At 39.7% G+C, this 15,376-nt stretch overlaps 1 protein-coding gene across 3 annotated transcripts in view; it reads right to left on the bottom strand.

Annotated features, from left to right (window-relative positions):
- The window catches only part of LOC146834721 (uncharacterized), a 144,514-nt gene extending 130,075 nt beyond the window's left edge, over positions 1-14,439 (bottom strand). For all 3 annotated transcript variants that reach the window (XR_014960326.1, XR_014960325.1, XM_085600135.1), the window contains exons 1-2: positions 14,340-14,439; positions 13,377-13,439 (exon numbers count right to left, since the gene is read on the bottom strand). Coding sequence is in view for 1 of the 3 variants with exons in the window: in XM_085600135.1 (XP_085456261.1) it covers positions 13,377-13,439; positions 14,340-14,342 (66 nt within the window). In the remaining 2 variants the exon portion in view is untranslated. The remainder of the gene's footprint in view (positions 1-13,376; positions 13,440-14,339) is intronic.
- Positions 14,440-15,376: the final 937 nt, after the last annotated feature.

Here is a 15,376-nt window from a genome sequence, read left to right as displayed (position 1 = left end):
AATAACAATGTATGCTGTTGATTCACTTTGGTCAGTCCCACGCACATAGACATAACATGAAGCACAGCGGCCAAACTGAAACTTGGGTGTTTTTAATATGGCATTACATGCATGAGAAGGCACTTGGAGAAAACCTTTCCAACATAGAAGAGCTGTGCTGCTCTTGTGATGTAATTCATTGCATCTGATCTCGTAGGTATGGGGACTCGCTGAAAAAGCCCAGAGGTCTTCTATAATTATTCTAAACTAGCTCATGAGCACGGGGAGGGTGGTAAAATGAGCTATAGTCCTGTTTCCACTGTCATTATAATATGATTTCCTCTTTTGTGCTTTATGGAATTTTAACAATGCTAATTATATTGTTTTTATGCATTATGCTGCTCGTATTAGCACCTTAGAGCACGTTAGTTAAAAATAAACATTTTAAACTATACAGTGTCGCTGATTACTCACGTTGTGGACAAGTATGAGTGTGAACAAGAGTGTTCTTGTTTCCCACTATTCCAGATAGTTTACTAAGTCACATGTTCTAGGTTGTCTAATCATTGGTAGCTTCGCTGTAGTACGGAGAACGAATGAAACACTATTGCTAGTCGAATTGGGGTTCTGGGCACTGAGGTGACTTTTTTGGTACACAACAATACACTGAGGTTCTGGTTTCCTGCGCATAGTTCAGTGCATGAGCAGAATCCCTGCAACAGTATAGCAAGAGGTCTTGAAAGGGTAGAGACTCTTTGCTGCATTCTGAATCTGAGATTTGGGTTTCTGGTACTTAACCACTTCGAGAAGGCATGTAGTGTCTCCAAGGCTCAACTGAGTCTGTGGCTTTCTTCACGACAGGCATACGGGATCCTAGTGAGGCAAACATGCATTCAGAATTGTCTCTAAGAAAGAGTGGCCAATGTCTACCTCTTACCTAGTCTGGCTCTTAAGTACTTGTGGATAAACAAGGATACTCTTAAAATTCCATACTGGGTAGATAAGGGATACATTGTAATGCACGTACTATTATAAGCATGCACAATCTACATGCTTTGTGGTTCATGGCACTTCAGACGTGACGTGAAACATTTTCCATTTTCAGTTGTCTCAACCTTACCCAATATTGGGTCTTCTACGCCACATGGAGGACGGGTACAGGGAATCTTATAGTCACACTCTAAAGTATAACAAAGTTAGAGAGGGCTCAGAATTATTGCATATAGCATGTTCATCCATTCACAAACACATATATCCAGGGATATCATATCCTTCTACTCATGCCACCTCTTACATAGCCATTGTGAGTCCCTTGCTTTCAGCCTGGATGCGCCTGTTCCTTTCTCCTGATGTGTGTGGAATGGAGTGAAGGGCACATTTTAAAGCTACTGTTGTTCCACAGGAACAGGTAATTACCCGCACCTACAGCGGTATAAGCCTGGTGTTCTAGAACCGGTGCATCCTCCATCAAGAGCTTGCCTGGTTTCCACCTCGTTACGCAAAGTTTGTTCTCGGCCGCTTTCAGATTGAAGGCTCAGAGGGGTTGTATTTCTGGACGTGGGTGTCACAAGATGGAGGCCAACATTTGGAACGTGCGGGATCTCTATTCACACACACAGTATTTAATTTGTATCCATTGGAATACCGGATGGTGATGTTATTTTATCTGATGAGTATGATGAGGCCATAGTTACCCATTGACAAATAGATGGCAAAGGGTAGAAGTTTTGATCTACTGAGTGGCTGGTGAAATTGCGCACCTAAAGTAGTCGGATATTTGTTTACACCGATCTGTTTATTGTTAATTTAACCCAATATTACCCTTGTTATAAATGTCATATTAAGCCTACGTATACCTTATCCCCACAATTGATTTTAACACCAACTTTCATGTCTAGCAAATAAATAGTATATAGGATGCCATATTGGTTTTTATCACACTCTAATCATGGGTCCATTCTTAGTTAAAAGTGCCCCCCTGACACCAGGTGAAGGCCCGCTCTCCATCAAAGCGTGGGTTGTCCTATGATGAAGCATGACACCTAGTGGTATGTGAGGACAACCCGTCTCATTTTTTTGTATGGCCAATACTCGTACTGAGTAGTGTTGGGAGGGATACATTATTAATATTACTTAGTGTGCATATAATGTGTTGGGTGGCCAGCTTACCCTAGCAACCCCATAGCCTCTAGTTCCCTACCCTGGGTATATTAAGGGTGTGTGTGTTGAAATATCTTGGTGTAGTCTTCTCAATACCATTAAACAAGGGGTTCAATCCCAGCTTGACCCATAATGTCCCAGAATTTATCTCTTCCCACTACATCAAAGGCTGAGGAGAGGTACATGAAGGCCATATGCATGGCACCTCTCCTGGCCTTGACATATTTGCCTTAAAATAAGGGACAGATTGAGTGCTTGTTCTGAGATACCTAAACCTAGTCAAAACCCATATTGGAACTCTGTAAAGAAGGCTTTCTGTTTTGCCCAGGCTTCCAAAATCACTCTCCCAAAGATATTAGCAGGAGAGTCGATAAGAGAGATAAGCCAATAATTTGAGGGTCATTTTTGTCTCCTTTCTTATAGATGGGGATATTCACTGATTCCTTCCAGGAATAATCTGGGTCGTTAGTAAATAAAGCTCTAAAAATGTTAGTAATCAATAGGACTCAGAGATCTAAATTACTCTTGAAAAGCTCAGCTATAACCCCATCTGGGACTGGAGCTTTTAATGAAGCTGATCTAACAATGGCTTTTCACACTTCCCCAACTGTAATTGAATTACTGAAGGTCGCCTGGTCCTCATAACTAAGAATAGGATCTGATAGGACCACATGGATCACTTTCCTTGACTCTGAGGTGAACATTTGAGAAGAATGGAAGACCCAGTTTTGCTCTAAAATAAGACTGTGAGTTCCTGATGGATTTATGTCAGTAAACGGTTACCATTTCCCAGAAAGCCTTATTATCTTTAAGCGGGGCATTATGTTCAAGATCTTCTTATGCCAAAGTTCTTATCTCTTGTTTTCTTTTCTCAAGAACATCAGTATACATCTGCCTCAACACTCTAACCACCACAGCATCATGGGGCACTTTATTAGTTATTTAAGAGCCTTAGTGAAGTCCTTAGTAAACCATGAGTGTACTGGGCAAGCTCTCCATGCCATTTTCACTGTTAGGAACCCAGAAACGGAAGTACAAATGTTCCCCAAACTATCCCGAATCACAATCTCAGCTAAGCAAGACCAGTTCTGTGAGAATTTTAAAAGGATCTACATTTTTCCATTGTCTACAGGCCCCTTGGGTTCGAAAGAAAGTTATGGGTGCAATCTGACTGGGGGCAGGGAAAGTGTAGATGGAAATGAAAATAGGATACTAATTGGTTGGTGGTCACTAAAAGGAGAGGTAAAAATCTCACATTTACTTAAAAAAGGGATCAAGGGATCAGAGACTAAAATGTGATCAATAGCGCTCCCCTTCCCACATATGTTGCTGTATGATCATCAGTGTCACCCGGAATTTCAGATGCGAATTTAAGGTTGTTAACCAGCATTATCCTTGTCAGTGCTTAGCCTTAGCGGCAAAAGTGTGTCACCTTATCACCTGCCCATTTACCATCCCACACATCCGAGTCTGGCTAAGAGTGCATTTAGAAATATTAAAATCACCTGCCCAAATTATGGAAATACCATTGCACTCTTTACTTATTAAACATAGAAGGCCAGCCCCCAGGTCCTCAATAATATTCACTGGTTGAGAAGTAGAGAAATTATAATATAAATTTACTAGAAGTATATTAAGCTCTGGTGTGGAGGAATGCTTCAGGATCTGATAATAGGGGCTTTTGTAACAAATAGATTCCTAAGCTTCGTCGATACAAAAACAGCCAAACCTCCCTTGCCCTTGCTTGCACTAGAAGGGACTGCTGGAGAATAAAAGGATTTCAACCCATCTACTATATTATTATCGAAAGCCTAGGTTTCTTGGCAACAAATGACATCAAAGTATTCTACAAAAGACAACCATTCAGAATTACATGTCTTAGACTGTAACCCTCATCACATTCCAGGAAATAAAGGCTAGAGTGTCATAGCATTTTGCGCCAGTATAATTCTTTCTCATCAAAGCATCACTTTGAGTTGTACTGAGTGACTCAGTCCTGGGGGCTTCAACATCAGGATTCCATGCCAAAGGATTAAATCCAACATCATTATGTCTGGAACCATTCTTGTGGACCTCACTACAAACCAGCAGGTCCTCGGCAAATGTAGAGGCAGGGACCAATGAATAAGATCCAGAGTCCTGTGTCAAAGTGCTCACAGCCACCCCTAGATAGTGACTAGGGGCAAGTTGAAAGAAGGGGGACAAGTAATAATAGGCTGAACCTTTAAGCCAGGGCCTTAAGTACACAAGAGCAAACCTAGACAATCTAGTGCTGGGAAGAAGCTAAATTCTTTATTTGGGAAAAATATTGAAATATTGGCAGTTGGAGGTGCCAAAATATTCCTTTGAGTCTGAGTAGGACATTGATGGTCTGGATAGTATCCAAGTCAATCATTTGCATCCGAATCAGAAAGTGCCTGAAATCTGTTGGTAGTTGTACACTGCCCCCACCTGCAACCTGAGGCAGAAGGGAGGACCAATGCCCTGTCCCACTGATGTCCGTGGTTCTAGGGTGGTAAAACAATCCCAAAGTTAAAATAGAAAGGATAGCAGGCAAATTATTCCAACCTTGCCTGCAGCCAGAGTTTATCAATCGGCATGCCAGTTCCAGATTTTGGCTAGTGACTACTTTCCAATCCCCCTCGATTGTTTTCCTCGACGGACCCACCCAACCTACCCCCTTCAACATAAGGATAATTTCATATTCGTTAATGGAGAATGCAGAGTTTCTTGTCAGCCAATTGCAAGCTTTATTTTGTAAATCTATAAAATTCTCTTCCTTATCCTCTGGCAGAGGAGATACCTTTACTGTTACTGCCGTACATAGGCCATAAGCTGCAGAAGATTTAGAATCTACTGGGAATGTCGTACTCCAAAATGAGTAGGACATCTGTTCACAACCAGGCCACTCAATGGTCTTACAAAATTAGTAGGGGTAGTTCTTTGATTTCTCTGGATTTCCATCTGAGATCTTTCGAATGGGGCTGGAATATTTGAATCCATCAATGAGGAAGAAGGAAGGGCTACACCCGTTGCCGTCTTAGCTCTCTGATATAGAATGTCCTGATTTTGTCATTATTCCATGTGATGCTACCTCAGAGGAAAGAGTATTAGGAGGGGGCAGCAATGGATTCATTGCTAACTGAGATTTTAACACTGTACCTATATCCAGGATTGTTTTTTCTAGGGTACCAATTTTATCCAAAATGGGCATTATAGTGGTAGTAAACATCATTTTTGTATGATCCAAGATCCCGCTTGTTGGGGAGTGTAGTTCTTTTTGTTATGTTTTGTAATGTACCCCAATATAGGCCTGGGTAGTCACCTAAACTTTCACCTACATTTTCGCTGCAATTGTACTACATAACGGTTTTTGGTATTGAGCTTTTGCCTAGTTAAGGTGTTTCATAAATGTCGTGTGGTTTTCCCAGAACACTAGCCTCATTTATTATGCATAAGGAGTCTCAGAATCACAGCAGCATTACCATCTTCTGCATAAGAACTATGTATAATTGTCATCACTTCCGTCATCCTCGGCCAACATGACACAGCAAGGTAGAACCCCTGAGGGTACCTTTTGGGTATATGACCACCATATCCTTGATGGGGCAGGTAGAGGAGTAAGACTACATGCTGACACACTGACGCGAGACGCTGAGCTTCCTGCATGCAGACACTCCAGCACGCAGTGGCCTGACATCCCTTGCAGCGTGTCCTTCTCGAGACCAAGATAGGTTCCTTCATTCTCTCACACCAGTTAATGGGGTTGGCTTAATCCTAGGGGGATTCTTGGCTCTACACCTACATACAATCTAGGTACACTTAAGCACATCTAGTTAGGGTTGCATCAAAGGAGTACGCATTATTATTGTCATGTATTTATTTTTAGCACTATGGTAGAAATCTACCATCCATTTACTCTGTTGGTGCTTATAATCATGTGTATCTGTTTCTATCTTATGGTTGTTTCAGCACACATATTTCACACTAGAATGATGCTGGTTCAATAAATGCTTATTAAAAACGTCCCCGCCGTTTATTCTTTGTATCTCTCTGAGACAAAGTGAGCACGAGTGACTGAGTGAAAAGTACTGTACGGTTTCCACGATTCCTGATGGGACAGGGTTGTCATGTTCAATAGTTGCCAGGAACTATTCTCTCCTTGGTAAGAGGAGTTTACAGTGGCACTGTGAGGTACCTGGTATACAGTCAAACATACCCAGTGGGGGTGTCTGGAATCACTCTGGACACCAATCGCACAGATTATGTTGTCTAAACGCGCAAATCCTATATAGATTTAAAGGAACTACACGACTCCTTGTGAGTAATAGCAGCACTAACGAGGGCAGCCACAAGCTGTGAGCTCTCAGTCCCCACTGATGATAAAGTAAATTTGTGGCCTGTTATTTTAGAATTTATTGAGTTAGGACCTAGTTTTCCCTTTTTCGGCATGGGTTAGCTGCTAATAATACTCAAGAAAAGATCAGAAACCACCTACATGAACCTGGCCTTGACCCCTTCCACCTGAATGTAAGCAAAAGAGATAGTCTCCTGTGGAATCAATGTACTCACCCTCACATCCAAAGAATCACCAGTAGTATCACAATGTAAGATTTTAAGTGGCGAAGTGACAAAAATCTAATTCTACCCCAAGTCCAATGATAGCCATATCTCAACCAGCTCTATCCTGAGACGTTTTAAGGCATGGCCAAAGTGGGCTTTGGCCCAGGGCCCCAGCATTTCAGGGGGCCCCCTGATAGATCTGGCTCTGTTCTCCACAAGGCCCTACCCTGAAGACCTTTAATGATTTTAAAACATAGATTGTTTAAAATACTATTTTCCTTTAATAGTAGTACGAGTGATGTGTGGGAGTTAATTACAGATATTTTGCAGAGAAATGGTGTTTGTTTTTTAACATCATGCAACATCTATACAAATGTTCCTTTTAGATCATAGTAATAGTGAGCTGCTGCTATATTACATTATTGAAACCAAACATCACCATCCCTGAATATTAGATGAAAACACATTTAGTATTTGGACCAGTCTGCCTGTGCAGTGTCGGTCACCTGGCCAAAGAGGAAGTGAAAAAACTGAAATTTGATCATAAATGGAAAGCTGTTCTAAACAGTGGTCCTAAAAATATGTTTGGCCCTGGGCCCCCAAAATCCTTTAGATGTCCCTGGCTCTATCTCCTTCGAGACCACGCTGATAGACCGATTAAGAAAAGCCTCCAGTGTAGTGCCGGGTTGTTACTGGCTAGTGCCAAACTCTTTCTCCTTCCCTGCCTGTAACGTGTGTTTTACCATATTTACAGGCTAAAAATAACAGGTATGTAAATATGACTCACAAGAGGAGTTAAAGTGTCTCGAAGGAAAACCAAGGGGGAAGGCCCAGCCCAGCCCCTTCCAGCCGATGACGGACAAAGACGGAGTAACAATGCGGAGCCTTACTATAATTTATAAAATATTTATTGGATGGACACAGAGCAGTCCGCTTGCTTTCTAACTCCTAATCTTACAACTGACAACCCTGGAACTCTTCTACATTCCACGTGGCCATGGCTACACGGCCGCAATTCTATTCATGACAACACTAAATCTTCTCCCTTCTTAACAACAAGGGAAAACAAAACTGTGCCTATAGATAGCAAACAATAAAAACAAAAAAATAAAAATAAAATGAAACAAATAAATAGAGAAAAGAAGTAAATCATTAACATTGTTCAATTAGTGTTTGAGTTTTTTTTGTACTCTTTCCGTTCTTCTAAGAGGAAAGCAAACATTGACACCATCCCCTTCTTTACACACTTCATTTGCAGGGCATATATATTTTTTGAAATGTGCCTTGTTTCTTATTATCACTTTCTTCTCATTCTGAGCAGTAACCGCTGAACCCTTCACCTTAGTCACTTCCAAAGGAGATGGGTGTAATTTGCTCATAGACTTTCGTGCCTGATTTTGCCTCACCAACACCAGATCTCCTATTTTATTCTTCCTCTACGAACATACTTCCTTTGTTCGGCATTCTGCTTCATTTTTTTTTTCATTATCTCATCTCTTTTTGTAATTTGTTTATGTTCTTTAGGAGGTTTCAATGGCATTTGTGGTAAACGTTTTTGTCTAGACTTCCCAAACATCAGTTCTGAAGGAGTTTTTCCAGTCGAACCATGAGGCGTGTTCCTGTAATCATGCAAAACTTGGCACACAGGTTTATTCACAGAAATGTCTGTTGGTTTTGCTCTTTGCACACTTTTCATTAATGTAGCCATCAATCTTTTCACTATAGCATTTGCTTGTTGAAAGAGTGGGGTAATTTTCCTATGTCTCACACCCATATAATCAAGAAATTTGATAAATTCTTGTCCATTAAAATGTGGACCATTATCTGTTTTTAAAACTTTGGGTATACCCCAAGCTGAAAACATTTCATCAAGAACAGGTAGTATCACAGATACAGAAGTGGATCGCACTGATTTTACAACTGGAAATCTAGAATATTCAACAATGAGCACAAATAACTAATGCCATGAATCTAGGGGTCCATAGAAATCACACGCTAGTTCAGACCACACAGCATCTGGCAGTTTAGACATCTGCAATTCTTCAACAGTTCTTTCTCTTGTAGTACACTGGCAAAAATGACAAAACTGTACAATTTCTTCTACTTGACTGTCAAGCCTCAGAAACCAAACTTTTTCTCTTAAGAGAGTTTTTGTTGCTGATATCCCTCTGTGACTTTCATGTGCAAGAGTAATGACACGTCTTTGTAAATTGCTTGGAAGTGCTATTCTGTTCCATCTTATAAGAATGCCAGACGTGGCCATTGTTAATTCTTCTTGAAAATGTTTGAATGCAAGCACATCCCTTTTGCATATTTCTGGTCTAAATTTCGTTAAGGCATTGACATGCTTCCATGTATTTAAGTTTATTATTCTTTTCACTTCTGCTAGAGTGTTGTCTTTATTAGATTCATGAATCAGTTCTTGTTCAGAGATCACTTCAGTACCTGTTGACATAATTATGAGGTTTATATGATTTTCTGTATCATCCATTTCATTTTTGTCTGCATCTATTGGGTGTCTGGACAAATAATCAGCTGGATTGTACTCTTTCCATGGCTTATGAATTATTTTAAAATCATAGTCCATCAACCTCATGCCCCATCTTTCAATCCGAAGAGGTCTTTTCGCTTTCGGATTTCTAAAAATAGTCATGAGTGCCTGGTGATCTGTTACTATCACAAATGGTTTTCCGAACAAAAATCATGATAATGCTCACATGCCCAGAATACTGCCAAACTTTCCTTTTCCGGTTGAGAGTTTTTCTTTTATATATCTGTCAGGCTTCGGCTGGCATGTGAGACCACAAACCTTGGGATGCCTTTTCCAAACTTATGCTGAAGTAGAATATCACCTAGTCCCACTGGACTTGCATCTACTACTATTTCTGTGCATAAATTTCGGTTTAAATATTTCAAATTTGCTGCTGTTGCTATGTCACTTTTTATCTTCTTAAATGCATTTTTGCATTCCTTACTCCAGAGGAATGTCCGTTCCTTCTTCGTTAGTTCTCTAAGAGGTGAGCTGACAGTAGCATTATCTTTCAAATAACGGGAGCAATAACTAGCCATTCCCAAGAAAGAGCGTTATTCTGTTATATCTTTTGGATAAGATATTGCTTTTAGTGACCATACTTTCTATGGATCTGGTCTAATTTCTTTGCTTGATAATATATGACCATAAAAGTTAGTGTTGGTTTAGCAATTTCACACTTTTCAGGGTTCAATGTTAGCCCAACTTTCACAAGTTCTTGACAAACTGCTCCTAGTGCTTGATCATGTTCACTTTCCGTTTTTCAAAAAACAAGAATATTATCACTGTAATTAATTGAATTTTTTACGGGTCTAATGACATTTTTTATAATCTGTTGAAAATTACAGGGTTTTTGCTCCCCACTGGAAAACTTTGACTTTGACATTTGATGAAACAAGAGGAGGTTTATCTTTCATTTTGTCATATTCAGTCTTGCACATGATATTACATGTTGCTTCACTATCTAACATAAAAGGGACTTTTTGAGATCCCACCCATATGTCAACAGAAGCTGTTTTTTTTCAATTTCTTCTTTTTTTAACAAATTGATCTTTTCATCTTCATTTCCTTCTGACATTAAATACAATCGCTCTTGTTCAAATTCATCAGCAGAAGAATCATCAACACTTTCAATTTGTCTGATATATTTTGTATTTCCTTCCTCTTGGCGTTTCCACATTTTCCTCTGTCCTTTCTTTTGAACCTACATACAGTCGAGGAGTGATTTATTCTTCCACATTCGTTGCACTGTTGTCCCAAGGCTGGATATACATTCATATGTGGAAATGGTTGTCCACATCTATAGCATGTTCTTTTCTCCTTTCTAAAGGCTGCTGACTTTTCCACCACTCTACTATTTGTTTTTTCTTCTTTTTTGTTATTCTTTTCTTCATTTTTACTATCTTTCTTGGTCATTTGGTGAACTTGTTCTAAAGTGTTAACTCTTACTTGCTCCATGTTATTTGCATGTTTTTTTGCTTGAGCATCAGTACATGCCAAGCATAAAATCGTTCTCAAATTGTAAGTTTTTTCACTACTTTTTTACTGAATTCTACTGAATTACATTCTTGAATGACCCTTAACCTGACAGATTCCTAATTATTGAACTTATCAAATTCACAAAACATGACTAACATTTTTAACTTGGTCACAAATTCATCAATGGTTTCATTGTCTTGCTGGCATGTCATGTTAAAGGTGTACCTTTCAAAATCTACATTTCTTTGTGGGTCAAATCTTTCATTCAAACTTTTCAAGATGCCTTCATATGTATTTTTTTATGCATCTGGAAATGTGACAATAATATCTTCCACTTCATCACCCGAAGGTGAGCAGTAAATCCTTTGTTTGCTAATCAGTATATTTTTTGCATGTAGTCTTTAGAAAATGTTCAAATTGTCTTGTCCCCTTTTCCCACCTTTGAGCAATTGTTTGCTCATCTGTAATATCAAATGGTAGGGGTCTTCTATAGATCTTTCTGGACACAATTTCCTCTTCTTGTTCATCCATGTGTGTGTGCTGACACACTGGTTGAACTTTCACCCTCTTCTATTAATATAGCATCAATTTTGTATTGTTTAGCTGTTTAACCTGCTTTTTTTAGGCTTAAATTTGACTTAAAACTGTATTTGCCTTACTTTAATCAAGAGTCATATATTCTAATAGCAATGTCCCAAAACGTGCCTGAATTCAAGATGGCCACCAAGATTTCTAAAGTCTAGTAAGATTTTCTTGCCTGAATCTAGGATGGCCACCGTTTTGTGGCAGGTGAGTTTCTGACTCTAAGATGGCTGCCTTTTGTGACAGGTCAGGTGAGCTCACGCAAGATTTGCTAAGAGCTTGCTTATGTTACATAAGAAGCAGGCTGTACCTCGCGCTAAGCTGCGGTAAACAGTTTTCTTTCTACTATCCAAATTGATCCAATTTGAAGTGTGCGAGACAGACAATCGCACTAATATAATCTTTTTGACCTGACCACACCAACAAATGAAAAAAAGCAAGAAAGAAGGAAGGAAGGAAGGACCGAAAGAAACAAAGCAAGAATGATAGAAAGCAAGAAAGAAAGAAAAAAAGGAATGAAGGCAATAAAGTTTTACAAGTGTTGCAAATTAAAGGTGATAAATGTTGGTTTTCTTCCTGGGCAAAGTTTATTAAAGAACCATTGGTGAAATTGAGTCCATAACAAATTGCCCGCTTCTGAATTCACATGTATATTATTGAAGCTTTTAAGAACTTAGTACACAGCAGTTTCAAATGGATGCAATTTTTTATGCTGTTGAATAACAACAGTCAAATAGTAAACAAAGGACACTCATTGACAGGAGATAGAAACTGATAAAGCATGGAATGTGGCCTGTGCCCACATCTGGTATAGTGTTGGGTTGTCACATTAGACTCAAAAAGAAAAGAGAGCATTAAAGTAATAACATGTTTAAAAAACATTGGCAGTGAAGGGAACAAGCTTGTGGGTGCATGTGCTCCTTGTGAAAGTTGCACAAAGTGAAGTTATGCAGTGGGCTGCAACCTTGCCCCATGCTGTTTGCTATAGTGGGCAGAACCAAAACATGAATGACACACAAACAGTTCAAAGGATGAAGAAAGCTGGAGCTAAAAGTCTTTTTAAATAAGTATATTGGCCCTTATTTATCAAAGAGTTTCATAGCCTTTGTGCCACACAACGGGGCGCAGGAGCAACACAACTTTTACGTTAGATTTATCAAGCCACGCAAGGCCACCATGCATGGCCTTGAGTGAGTTGATAAATCTAGATTAGCGCAACACAGTGCACATCACTGCATTACATTACTCTGCCCCAGGGAGGTGTTCCTGGGTGTTCCGGTGCATCCACCCATGGATTGTGGCGCATTTCCAGATTTAAGAATACAAACCGGGAGTAAAGGGTCCTAGGAAAGTTTTAAGACCAGCGCGGATAAATTCCCCAAAGAACTGTTACTAAACACACAATTATCCATGGGTCTAACGGGCTTCAAAAAACACCAGAAACAAAAACAAAAGACACAAGCAAAAAACTCTTAATCATGAATAAGTGGAGTCCTTTAATAAGGACGGAAACCCATCACCCACCGAAGTAGCATGCTTCATCATCTGGGATTTCTCCTCTTGGCTGAAACACCCAGTGCAGCCAAGGGTTACATCCCCCTCACTATGAGGGAGGAGCTCAGGGATGTTTTAGATTTCTACTCTTAAAAAGAATATACTAAAATCCATCAGATGTAAAGCACTGAAGTAATTGGGTGATAGGCACAGTGCAGTAAACTCAACTGAATGTGGTGTGTGCTTTAAAACTAACTACCAGGAGAAAAACAAAACTTTATCAATTAACTACTGGTGTCAGAGTTAAAAACAGTGCATGTGCAGTATGAAAATATTAACTGCATATGTCCAATAAACAGGTCTACATGTTTTGGCTAGTATGACCTCAGTGGTGTCGAATACAACCTACAGCACCAGTGGTCTCACTTTTGGTGAATTACGATATACTGGTGGTAACCTGTGGAAGACAAAAAATGACAAAGAGAGCAAATGCTTCTGTCTTGTGACTTCATATTAGTGTGAGTCATATGTACTCATCCTTAATGTACCTTACAGTATACAATGTAATTAAAATGTAAAGTGAGCTTACCCGTTGATTATGAGTAAGACGCCTCACCTCACCTTGCAACAGCTCAGGATGGGAGGCCCTGCTCTAAAGGGAAAATGTTTGCATGAGTCAGACAAAAGAAGAAATATAAGGTCTGATCTTCCTGCAACATAGAAACTTGCTCACATATCAGTCCCAAAAAGAAACCATGCACATGGACTGACATCAAGATAAAAAAACATAGGTACTGGCTAACAACCAAAAGGAGAGAAAGTTAGGAAGTTTAAACGAGCAGCAGAATAATGACATTGTAAAAACAAAGCTGTCTCTCCTAGCTGCTCGTGTTTAAGTGCATGTGCATGAAGCCCAGCAATACAGTAGATGTCTCGGAGCCAGGCAACTATGTAGGCAATGACACCTGGATTCCAGTTACAAACGTATTTGTATTAAGCCAAGAAAGGGAGAAATTGGAGCATGCTTGGTAATTGTGTGAAAAGTGGAGTTCTTATAGTTGTGTTCTCCATCTCACAGAGTACACAACGTGTCTCACTAGTTTACATGTATCTGTAGGTATAATTTACACTTTTAGTCAAACACTCAAATTGGGACGGGCTTGAGACTCAAACGTGAGCTCTCTGCCTCTGAAGTTAATTACGACTGTGCAGAGATTCGTCATGCTTATTTTCTTTGGTGCAAGGCAAAATCATGGAGTTTATTGTAATCTATTGTATATCCGGACTAGGTGATCACTTCAACAAAAGCCATATATCTAAACGCACACCGTGACTAAACTCAACTAAAAAACGTTCAGTGCACAACGGCGCAACCCGGAGGTTTTAGTTAAGGTGGTCAGTATCGAGACCTGCAAATAACAACGGACCCTCCCTGATTACAACGGAACGTCATCATTAGAAAGTGGATAACTAAAACTGTCGGGAGCAATCTATCCCCTCCATACAAAGTTTGGAGAGACGATTTTAAATATAAAAGATTGACACAACAAACCATATGTAATCTCGTAATAACTAAGATGGAATCGCTCAACTATCCGTCGGTACCCCGGACTTTCAAGAGCTAGGCAGACGGATGCGGTCTTATATCGTGACCACCCTTCTCAGCTGTATGTAATTCTATACCTAACAACTATACTCGCGGCCCTTCATGATGACGTTATACGTTAAAAACAACCAGCGAGCCGGCAGGATCATGGGAGTTGTGGTTTAGAGCTGTGAATCATACCGATTGATGTGATGTCCTTTAATGTTGTATGATTTAGCTGTCCTTCCTGCTGCATTGTCTTTAGAAGTTGCATAAAGCAACGCGGAACAGCATATTTAACGGATTCTACACCCTGTCATATAACGCCTAATGACAGAAGGTCATTAATGCTATCTGAGCCAAGATAGCCATAGTAGCATGGTCGTGAGAGTGTTGAACTCGCTTTTTAAAAAAGCATTTTTAATACACCCACAAAAATGTGCCTTTTGGATTGAGCAGAAGTGGTATTCATAGTAAGCAGATCATACAGAACAGTACAAATACAACACAAGTCCAGTGTACTCTTATGGTAAAAATATGAGGTACCAGCACGCAAGGTATTGTTCATTGTGTGCATTGGTATATATGTATATAACCTGAAAGGTACCAGTGATGTACTCCAATAATATTTAGCCTGGTGTCCTCCGACCTAGATTCAAGACGAAGGAATTCATTGAATGCTTTAGCCCCACTACTGGTAATAAGGGAGTAAACAGTCATATTATAGATAATTCGTAGTGTGACTACAGTAAGGTCCACGGCATGTCATCATTAAGACCATTGCTGTCGCTACACAATTTATTAACCCATCTTTGCTCTTTTTGAAAAAAGTATTTAGTTACTCTGTGATGTGGGCAGGGATGAATGGTTGCTCTAGAACCATCCAGCTAAGTTAATCTTCTTTGTGTTTAAAAGCAAGAAAGTGGTTGGTTAACTTAGTGGCTTGTTGATTGCACCTAATGGTACTCTTATGTTCAAAGATCCTAAGTTTAACTTTATGGATA

Source organism: Triturus cristatus, chromosome 4_2 (assembly GCF_964204655.1).
Source record: "Triturus cristatus chromosome 4_2, aTriCri1.1, whole genome shotgun sequence".
Taxonomy (NCBI): Eukaryota; Metazoa; Chordata; class Amphibia; order Caudata; family Salamandridae; genus Triturus; species Triturus cristatus.
This window is presented reverse-complemented; position numbering and strand designations above follow the sequence as displayed.